This window comes from Bos taurus, chromosome 6, assembly GCF_002263795.3.
Source record: "Bos taurus isolate L1 Dominette 01449 registration number 42190680 breed Hereford chromosome 6, ARS-UCD2.0, whole genome shotgun sequence".
NCBI classification, from domain to species: Eukaryota; Metazoa; Chordata; class Mammalia; order Artiodactyla; family Bovidae; genus Bos; species Bos taurus.
The window spans coordinates 6,584,044-6,594,798 of record NC_037333.1 but is presented as its reverse complement, the minus strand read 5'-3'; the positions used below and the strand labels follow the sequence as shown (position 1 = coordinate 6,594,798).

The window sequence follows — 10,755 nt, the reverse complement described above, 5'->3', positions numbered from 1 at the left end:
AATAATGTTTAACATTATATTAGTTTCAGGTATATAACATAATAATTGATACTTGTATATACTGTGAAATGATCACAATTCTAGTTAACATCATCGCCATACAAAGTTACAGAGTTTCCCTGTGATGAGAACTTTTTAATATTTACTCTTGGCAACTTTCAAACATGCATTAACTAGAGCAGCTATGCTGTACATCATATCTCCATTACTTCCTTATTTTATAACTGGAAGTTTGTACCTTTTGAGCCCCTTCGCCTATTTTGCCCACCCTCCACACCTCCCGGCAGCCACCAGTCTCTTCTCAGTATCTGAGCTAGGTTTCTGTCTTTTAGATTCCCCATACAAGTGAGACCATATGGTATTTATCTTTCTTTGACTTACTTCACTTATTTAGCATAAAGTATTTTTATTTGACAGCATTTGGTACTGGAATATGCTTTCAGCCAAAGAAATTTAGGATTTAAAAAAAGAAAAATTACGATCCAAGGATACAGGACACAAACCATGGTCACTGGAGCCAAGTGGCCCCAGGGCTATTTCTGGGCTAATTACCAGTTAGGGATCTTACCTGTTATGGATTAAAAATGTTCTTAGATCCCCAGAGAGAAGCATGTATGTACAGTTTTTAAATATTATCTTGCAAGTCACTGGCTGTTTCTCATTAATCAGGTCATATTAAGACAGTTTAGAAATCTGTTGCCCTAAATACCACAAAGAGTTGAGCTTGGCCCATGATGACTCTTTCAGGACTAAAAAGTCTGATTAGAGGAGACTACAGAGGGCAGGAGGAACAGAACAGAGAATGAAAGTAAGAAGGAAATTTTGTGATGAAGAAAATTGAGTTAGAGTGAAAGAAAACAGACAATGTTTTTGAGGTAGGGAAGGAAATGTGGTAACGGATCAGTACTTAAAACCTTTCCTTGCCTCCCTGATCTTCTCCATAAATAGTGAAATTACTCTCGGGAAGAAAAGGTGTGAGTGAGGACAGAGTGCAAATTCATATGAGTCCAGTTTGAATTTGGAGAATTCTCTGCTTTGGGTTTTGAAGTAACAGATGTGGTAATAGAAAAAAAAAAAACTATTACTTTCCAGTTAAGGTGATGCGACTTACCTCCTGAAGTCAGTGTACTCCCATATGATGTAATATATTTACGTTTGGGACAGTGAGTTGTTATATTTAATAAAAAAGGAAGCTACATTGCTTATGTAAGGTTAAAAAATTGTTTTAATGTTGTTTTAAATTATATGTCTTAACCCAGCATCTATCCTATGACTTGCAGAATGGGTGCCTCCTTAAATTTTGCACCTTAAGCTCCTCTTTTGCATCAACCTTGTGCTGGCCCTGGCAATTCAGTAAAAGCGTATCTCCTGAGGTTCAGTTCATATAATGCAAGTACACAGCTCCTTAACAGTCTTGCTTGGACCAAGGAAACTTTGGGCTCTGTAGTATTGAATAAAACAGAATTCCTTTACAAATTTCCCCATGGAAATAATTTCTTGCAAGTGAACTATGGAAAGACTACCAAATTTGAAGTTATATTCTCTGAGAAAAACCTCAAGTCTAGCCATTCGGTTAAATAATGGTGTATTTTTAATATATCATTGTTACTAACAGTATTATCATCTCTACATTTTCCCTACTCCCTGATGGGTAAAGGTACAGCTGAAATGTGCTAATGGAGAAAGAAAAATCTCCAGAAGAACAGGAATAATCTTTATCTACTTTTTTCAGAAACAGACTGGCATCAGAATGCTGTCACTCCAGAAATAAACTGTGCAAACAGATGATCTAGTAGTAAAGGCAAAGCTTGTAACTTTAAACCAGAAGGAACCGACCAGTTTTATTTCTTCCCTAAGCAGGCAACAGATTTGTTTTTAATGTAAGGTTTTTTGAATCCAATTGTTGTAGCAAATAAACTTCCTTAGAGCTCACTAACTGTACCTGTTCTTCTTCAGCAAGTCCTCCTGACGTGTGAGACACTCCAGACACAGAGCAATGTTGCCAGAGCTCCAAAACAGTGAGACTGGGGGTGCAGTGGTCCTGACTGGCCTGTACCCAGGGGCTCCTGGGGGGCTCTGTGTAGGATGTTCCGAAACGGGGACTGACGCTGAGTTTATTGAAGAGGCAAACCCTCTGCCTAACAAAGAGGGCGGACTCACACAGATCTAAGAGTTGCCTCTGTGATTATCAGCAGGAGATGAAAGAATGGATGGCTACTTTAATCCCTCTGGACAGCAAAGGGATTTCTGTAAAAAGTCCAAACTAATAACAGTCTTTTAATTTCCTGCATTACCCAGATTATGAATTTGGCCCCAGATGTATCTCTACTATTGTTGCTGCTGAAGGGTTGCTTTAGGTGGGGTTTCAGGTGTCACTGTGGACAAGAATTAACCAGAAAGTCTCCCACCTGTTGCTGTCTTCTTTGATTCTGGGTTCAGATGTTCAATACACAGCTATGAAAAATGGCATCTAGCTATGATGGGAAAGATTATGAAAAAGAGAACAGATGCAAAAATAAGTGTGGGCCTGAGGTTCTGCCTTTTTTTTTTTTTTTTGTCTTTTGTTTTCATGAGTCAGATTTATTTAAAAGATCTTCTAAAATTTCAAGTTATTAGCCAGTTTTTTTCAAAACTCTTCATACCTATTATTAATTTTTTGTTTTTTTGGCTGTGAGCATGGGGGTCTTAGTTCCCAACCAGGGATCAAACCTGTGCCCCCTGCAGTGAAAGCACAGAGTCCTAACCACTGGACTGCCAGGGAATTCCCTATTATTAACTATTAAATACAAAGAACTTCAGAATTTATAAGTTTTGTGTTTATAAAATATAGATAAGTCATTTCTGCCATTAGCTTGTGTCAACTTTGATTGTTAATATATCCAAAAAGTATTTAAGCTTCCCCATTTCACAATGTAATATTCATCATCTATATGCAAAAGAAAACCTGATTTATACTGACATTTCTTACATATAATATTCTTTTGTTTTACGTAATGTAGTGACTGTCAGCACAATATGCACACACATTTGAGGTTCCTGCATGTTGTAAGGCCACTAAGTTTTTTTTAATGTTGGCTGTAAAAATACCACGGGCTTCCCTGGTAGCTCAGCTGATAAAGAATCCACCTTCAATGTAGGAGAGACCTGGGTTCAATTCTTGGGTTGGGAGCATCCCCTGGAAAAGGGAATGGCTGCCCAGTCCGGTATTTTTGCCTGGAGAATCCCACGGACAGAGGAGCCTGGCGGGCTACAGTCCATGGGGCTGCAGAGTCTGACATACCTGAGCGACTTTCACACATAAAAATACCGTGGTCCCCCAGTGGCACCCCCAGTGTTCTCGGCTGCAGCTCACCAGACAGCATCTCAGTGCCCAGACGACAGCAGCCTCGGCAGCAGAGCGCGGCGTGAGCAGGTCCCTGAAGACAGCGGGTGACTTACCTGGCTGGCTGCAGAGGGACTAGCACAGTTCTTCCGGTAACAGGCCAACATGTGGGCAGTCTGGTTAACCAGAATTTCCCGAATGACCTTCAAGGGTTGGTGAAGAACGGCTTTAAAAGCTGTTTGCACAAAACAATGAAAAGGGCATAAAAGGTTTAGCTCAGAAAGGAATCCCTCCAAATGTAATCAAAGAACAAATTGCTATTATCTTCAGACCGCTCAGCCAGGAATAACAGCATTTTAAAATGTTAAGGTCATTGGATAAGGCTCTCCTCTTGAGTAAGTATGATGGTTTAGCCAAGGGAAAACAGTAGCCTACCTATAACAAAAGGCAGGAAATCGGTCCAGCTTCGTCCTCAGAAGATTAGAAACAGGACTCTACTCATAGAGAAAAGCAAGACCAGTTCACCATCTCTGATGTTCTGAACTCCTATGGGCTGGACTGCTCTTCCAAAGTTCAGTGTAGAATTTCAGCTGGGGTTTGGGACAAGGAGGGGAGGAGCAGCCAGGAAACTCCACCTCGGGCCCCTACCACTTCCTAATTATCTCAGTAAGGCTAATCCAGTTCAGTCTCATGTGAGGGACCCTATTCTTCCATTATCTCCATGTGCCTCAGGACACACTGGCACACCATCATGAGTCTCAGGATCACCTTCCTCAATTTCAACTCTGTTGCCCTGGGAAGGACTCAGTGTTCTTATTTGTCTAGACTTAGAAATGCTGACTCTTATTCTTCACCCTCTGCTTTTATAAATTCCAAGTTTACCCACCAGAAGGCTATACCATCCCAAGACCTATTAGCTACTAACTTGGTTTAACCCACAAGGCTGCCTGAACCACTAGGCAAGGTACTCTGCACCCCAGGATTAGCAGAGAGTTACCTGACTTGGCGAAAAAGTTGATGAGGGCATCTGTCTCGCAGCTCTTATACAGATCCGCCAACTGGGAGCTGCAGTTCAAGCCCAGGTTGTGAATCCGAAGTCGTCTCTGACCGCTGACAGTTGTGTAGAGCACGGCACACTGCAGAGGCAACGTGTTTGCAGGTTAGCACGTCCACCCAAGCTAGCCTGGTCTTACTTACATGCACAGGACAGCGTGCACAGCTCCAAGACCTCTAAACCCCCCAACAGGCTTTTCCTATTATTGCTAAAGACTAAACCTCTTGAGGGGGTCGCAAGGAGTCAGACATGACTGAGCGACTGAACTGACTGACTGAAACCTCTTGAGAAACCTGTATGCAGGTCAGAAAGCAACAGTTAGAACTGGACATGGAACAACAGACTGGTTCCAAATAGGAAAAAGAGTACTTCAAGGCTGTATATTGTCACCCTGCTTATTTAACTTACATGCAGAGTACATCATGAGAAACGCTGGACTGGAAGAAACACAAGCTGGAATCAAGATTGCCGGGAGAAATATCAATAACCTCAGATATGCAGATGACACCACCCTTATGGCAGAAAGTGAAGAGGAACTAAAAAGCCTCTTGATGAAAGTGAAAGTGGAGAATGAAAAAGTTGGCTTAAAGCTCAACATTCAGAAAACGAAGATCATGGCATCCAGTCCCATCACTTCATGGCAAATAGATGGGGAAACAGTGGAAACAGTGTCAGACTTTATTTTTCTGGGCTCCAAAATCACTGCAGATGGTAACTGCAGCCATGAAATTACCAGACACTTACTCCTTGGAAGAAAACTTATGACCAACCTAGATAGCATATTCAAAAGCAGAGACATTACTTTGCCAACAAAGGTCCATCTAGTCAAGGCTATGATTTTTCCTGTGGTCATGTATGGATGTGAGAGTTGGACTGTGAAGAAAGCTGAGCGCCAAAGAATTGATGCTTTTGAACTGTGGTGTTGGAGAAGACTCTTGAGAGTCCCTTGGACTGCAAGGAGATCCAACCAGTCCATTCTGAGGAGATCAGCCCTGGGATTTCTTTGGAGGGAATGATGCTGAAGCTGAAACTCCAGTACTTTGGCCACCTCATGCAAAGAGTTGACTCACTGGAAAAGACTCTGATGCTGGAAGGGATTGGGGGCAGGAGGAGAAGGGGACGACAGAGGATGAGATGGCTGGATGGCATCACTGACTCAATGGACGTGAGTCTGAGTGAACTCCGGGAGTTGGAGGGTGATGGACAGGGAGGCCTGGCGTGCTGCGATTCATGGGGTCGCAAAGAGTCAGACACGACTGAGCGACTGAACTGAACTGAACTGAAACAACACATAAGGGAGGAATGATGGCCAGCGATACACTGGGTGTCCATGCAGCATTTCGCTGGTTTAAACTTAGGTTTTAATGGGGCTGTTCACATGCAAATACCTGCTTGCATTTCCACAACGAGGCTACACTTCCTAGCTTGGATTTTATTGCCAGGGATTCAGGTCCAGAAATAATACCTCCACATTATCATAGTCCTACTCCAGGCTCACTTCACCCAAAAAGAAAGAGCTAGCTCTGGTGACAGGTTTTATACTAATGATAAACGTACACATTTTGGTAATGCGAACAAGTAACCATTTCCCCATTTCTGTGATTTTAAAGTACACATTAGTTACTAGAGTTCTTCCTCAATTTGATGTCAACCTCTCCCTTCTTTGAGAGTGATACTGTTGTCTGAAAACTGACCATTAGAATTTCTCCTGTTTTATGTCAAAGTCTCCATGGCTTCTAGTTAATCCTACTTGCTACAAAGCCATGTCCTGTGGACACTTGCTTCTGATATGATGACCCGCCTTGGCACAGCGCATGGCAGGGGTGCAGCAAACCCAGGGGGCTGGGGACCAATGCCTGTCATGTGACCTCAAGTCTGCGAGGTCTCATGCAAAGACTCCATAGACATCATTAGTTGAGAGAAACTGCACAGGAACCAGGGTGTGCAGAATAAACCACAGAGCGCTCCAATCTAGTGGCTTCCACCTTCGGAGAAACGGAGCTGGACTTCCTTATGGAGAGACTGACACAGCTGATGGTCTTGGGAGTCTCCCCAATGATCACTGTCAGTAACAAACTAAGCAAAAGACAGGAGTCCATTCTGAGTCACCTGAATCAAGGCTCCAGTGTCTTCACTGAGCTTGTCATCATGCTTGAACTCCACGGTCACGGCCTTGTCACAGTCGATGGCTGCCATCTCTACGTCGGTGGTGTTGTTCATATAAATGCCCCCAAAGAAGTCAGTGGCTCTGAAACCTGAGGAAAAACAGAAGTTTTGTTTCTCCTTATTTTACTGTCATTTTCTTTGTTGGCCTGTTGTTAGTTTCAAGAGGAAGCAATTATACATCAGAGACCTGAAAAACAGTATAAATGAAAGTACCTGTGCTGGTGCGAACCCGCATAATAGCATCAAATCCTATTTTCTTCTCAATATCATTTCTGAGGTCATTCAAAAACTGTTGGCTGTCCAAGTGCATCTAAAAAATAAAGGACGATCATGTCCACCAGATGGCAGTAAAATACTGAAAACAATTCTTTTAAAAAAAAAAAAAATTGATTAAAACCTCGTTTATCCAGAAATCTTAATCTGTCTCACCACCAGAGATAGACACCACCAGATAGACACCATGGAGGGGAAAGGCGTAGCAAGCAAGTCCCACAGACCTGGGTCCCTTCCACTGCTGACATTCTGATCACCTCTTGACTCAGTTAAGGCTTGGAAGAGGGGGTATAATGAACTGACCCCTTCAAACCATAACAATTTAAAACAAAACATGGTCACTTTAAAAAACAATCTTAAATATACGGAATATAAAGTTTTATACAACATATAAACATTTTATAGAAAATATTATTTCCCTCCAACAAGGAAGCTACATTGATATTCAAACCTGAGGCTGAATTGAGCTCAGTCTGTTGCCATACCTTAGGAAGCAGGAAAGCAAATTTTTTTCTGTAATTTTTTAAAAATTTCTTTTTGATTGAAGGATAATTGCTTTACAGTATTGTGTTGGTTTCTACCGCACAGCAACGTGAATCAGCCGTAAGTATGCTTACATCCCCTCCATCCTAAGCCTGCATCCCACCCCGTCTAGGTCGTCGCAGAGCCCCGGGCTGAGCTCCCTGGCTACACCTCAGGTCCCCGCTGGCTAGTGTTTGACACACGGTCGCGTGTGTATGCCAGTGCTACGCTCCCATTTCGTCCCGCCCTCTCCTTCCCAGGAAAGCAATTCTTAACCACCGGTCCATCCTTTTCCATCGGCTCCAGAGTTCACATTTGTCGGTTGCCCACAAGGGGGCGCAGCTCTCTTAAGTTCCGAGAGGCAGGAGGAAACCCGGGGAACAGACAGCGGGCATTTACCTGGAAGCTGTTGTATTTGTAGAGCGTCCCCCCCGTGAGCTGAGGCACGAGCCCCAGGGAGGCCACGTCCACGTACTGACTGGGGAAGAGGAAGAGGGTCACGCAGCAGCCGTGAGCCACGCAGTCTTTGGCCAGAGAGTCGTAGATGTTGGTCTGAGGCTGGAAAAGTATCTGAAGAAAAGGACGCACAGAGGGGGAATGAAACCCACAGAACGTTTCTGTTGTTAGTTTCTACTGCGTTCTCCGGGCTGAGGAAGCAAGCTGTGGTGTTCCCCAGCGTAGCGGCTGTGCGTCGAGCTCCTCGTGTGCCAGGCGTGTGCCACGTGAAGTGCACGCGTGTGCGTGGTGTCATCTGACCCCCTGATGACTCCAGGGACGCTGACGCCGCTGCCCTCCCTGCACAGGCCGACATGAGGCTACCTGTCTGGGGTCCCATGGCCCCGGCTGGACGCCTGCCTCACGGCTCATCCTGCCCCCTGACTGGGTCCCAGGGCAACACCTCAGAGGATTTGAGCAAAGCGTTATCTGAGCCCCAGGCACCTCAGGACTGCCGTCCTAGGGGGCTGTCCATCACTTTCACCCTCTACCTGACCTTTCTGCATTTTCTCCCATTTCTCCCATCCCCGTAACAGTCTTACCAACCAGTGTCTTACATGGGTTATACATGAAGCAGCTTGAGATTTTGTCTTAATGTAGGTCAGATATCACTTTCCCTAGGAATATACAGTTTCCTAAATTATTTATAATTCACAATCTTCCTTACAATGTACAGTACCCTGGATTTATACATTTAACTTTGCCCCCTTTCCTACACAAATCACACATGCCCTCTCTCTCTATTCTCTTGTAAGAACTGACATGACATTTCAAAGGGCAGCTGTTTACAAATACCTTTTCTTTGTCTGTATTAATCATTTTTTTGTCATCTCTGTTTTTGAGCTTCCCTGGTGCTTCTGCAGTTGGCAAAGAGGAATGGAAGATGAACAGCTTCCCAGGACAGTCTGCTGCCTTTAAAAAAAGAAAAAAGAAAAAAAAGACTTCGGTGGGAAAGTTTTATTGTAAGGGACTCAGAAAAATAAAATATAAGTCCTTTCTATGAGCCGAGCACTGTATACATCTCATTAATCCTCACAATAACCTTGTTTGTGCCTTATATAGACTGGGGAACGGCTCAGGGAAGCTGAGAGATCTGCTTCAAGTCAAACAACCTGTAAATGAAAGAGACTATAAATATGAACATATCGGCTGCACTGCGGGGCTTGCAGAACCCCCAGCCGGGACAGAAGCCAGGCCCCAAGCAGTGACAGCACGGAGTACCAACCCCTGGACCACCGGGAATCCCCAAAGAGCCAACACTTAAATGTAGGTCTCTGTACCATGATGTTTTAAACACCTGGTAAAATGATGTGTCCAAGTAAAAATACTTTCTCCTTTAGCTAACACAAGTCTTTCAGAACCAGGTGAATCCCAAAAGTAGAAGTTTCGATTCCCAGGATCCTGATGGAATAGGAGCTCTTCTTTGAAACTGTCAGTAAACACACATGACACCTGCAGTGCGCAAGAATGCAGTGGTGCTGCGGCAACATGAGACAGAGGAACCAGCTTTCAGGCAAGAGGACAGAAGGAAAAAATGTGGGATCACGATGACCCTGTCGACCTGTAGTCCTTGGGAAGTAACAGAGCCCAGGTGGGCGCCATGAACATCGACTCAGCACTAAGATTTAAAATCTTATTTAAGGAGCTGAAGTAGAAGTAGCATATGAGCAAAGCTTACTGAAAGTAGTTAACTCCAGATACTGCCCCCCTGCAGTCCTGCCTCTCTCCAAGTCGCCTGGGCACATTGTTGCCTCGAAACGAAGACAACCGTTCTGATCACAGAGCTGGCTTTTCTCCCTGTGATGCCTGAAGGCTTTCCATTACAGGATAAAGTCCACATCCCTTTATCTGGGCGGGAAGGCCAGGAAACGGTGGGATGTGTTACACCAACATTTGCTGTGTGCAGCTCTGCCCCAGACCTTCGCACACATTTCTTATTTCATGCTGACAACCTGGGGAAGAAGGTAGGGCTGCATGTTAAGGTCAGGAGACTGGATGGCCAGTCTGGCCCAGGTCACACAGCATGGAAAAAGAGTTTCAAGGCCCTTTGGAGCTGAGTCTGAATCTGTTTTCCAGTCTAATCTTCTTGCCCTGACCATCCCCTACACTGGAAGTTCTAACCCTTCCTGCTTTCCTGGAGTACACCATATGCTTTACACACCTCTTTCTCTTTGCACTGTCCCCTCTGGCTGGAATACATCTCTCCCTTTCTGTGACCTGGAGCGGTGTGTGCAAAGATGGGGTTCAGTGGCACAAGCTGGTGTGCCCGGGTCAGCTGCAAAATGTGTTGGGAAGTTATTGCTAATAATCAGGTATGTGGGTTTGTGACTAACTTCCTCAAAAAGCAAATGAAGAGAACTCAAGGTTAGCCTGGTCTTAATGCGTCTCACCACGTGACATTCTGATGTGCTGTGTGGACTGGGTCCCAGCGGGAGGGTCCCCGCTGATACCCTGGGGAGGGGAGGTAACCCAAGCCCCGCCTCATCTTTGCTGTGGGACTCAGTATGAGCAGCAGTTTTACTGTTGCCCGAGACTTCTATTACAAATTACTGACAGACACAACATTAATGAGGAGCAGGGAGGCCTTCTTCTTGTAAAGAGTGATGAGCATGGACAGTGGCCCTCCACGTGCAGACACAGCACAGGAGACGCAAGCTGTCAACACTCCAGCCGAGAGACACACGGTAGTTCCAATAACCGAATCCTAGTAACATTTCCAGTGATACTGATAACAACAGTATTCAAGGTTTTGAAATTCCATGACTAAATTTTTTTCATTTTTATCATTTTTAGAAAAGTATTTTTTTGTCTTAATTCAAGTAGCAGAAAAGGTATAAAACCTTTCTTAAAAATCTATCTTTTCCTTGACTTTTCTTGCCTTACCTGCCCAATTTCCCTAAGGAATTTATTATCAAAAATTCTT

The 10,755-nt window shown here is 44.2% G+C and overlaps 1 protein-coding gene across 5 annotated transcripts in view; it reads right to left on the bottom strand.

Annotated features, from left to right (window-relative positions):
- Positions 1–10,755, bottom strand: part of SEC24D (SEC24 homolog D, COPII coat complex component) — a 173,416-nt gene that overhangs the window by 11,342 nt on the left and 151,319 nt on the right. For all 5 annotated transcript variants that reach the window (XM_059887854.1, XM_059887853.1, XM_024993483.2 and 2 more), the window contains 6 exons: positions 8,628–8,744; positions 7,737–7,907; positions 6,756–6,852; positions 6,486–6,631; positions 4,320–4,458; positions 3,439–3,557 (listed from right to left, as the gene is read on the bottom strand). In XM_059887854.1, the coding sequence (XP_059743837.1) occupies positions 3,439–3,557; positions 4,320–4,458; positions 6,486–6,631; positions 6,756–6,852; positions 7,737–7,907; positions 8,628–8,744 (789 nt within the window). The remainder of the gene's footprint in view (positions 1–3,438; positions 3,558–4,319; positions 4,459–6,485; positions 6,632–6,755; positions 6,853–7,736; positions 7,908–8,627; positions 8,745–10,755) is intronic.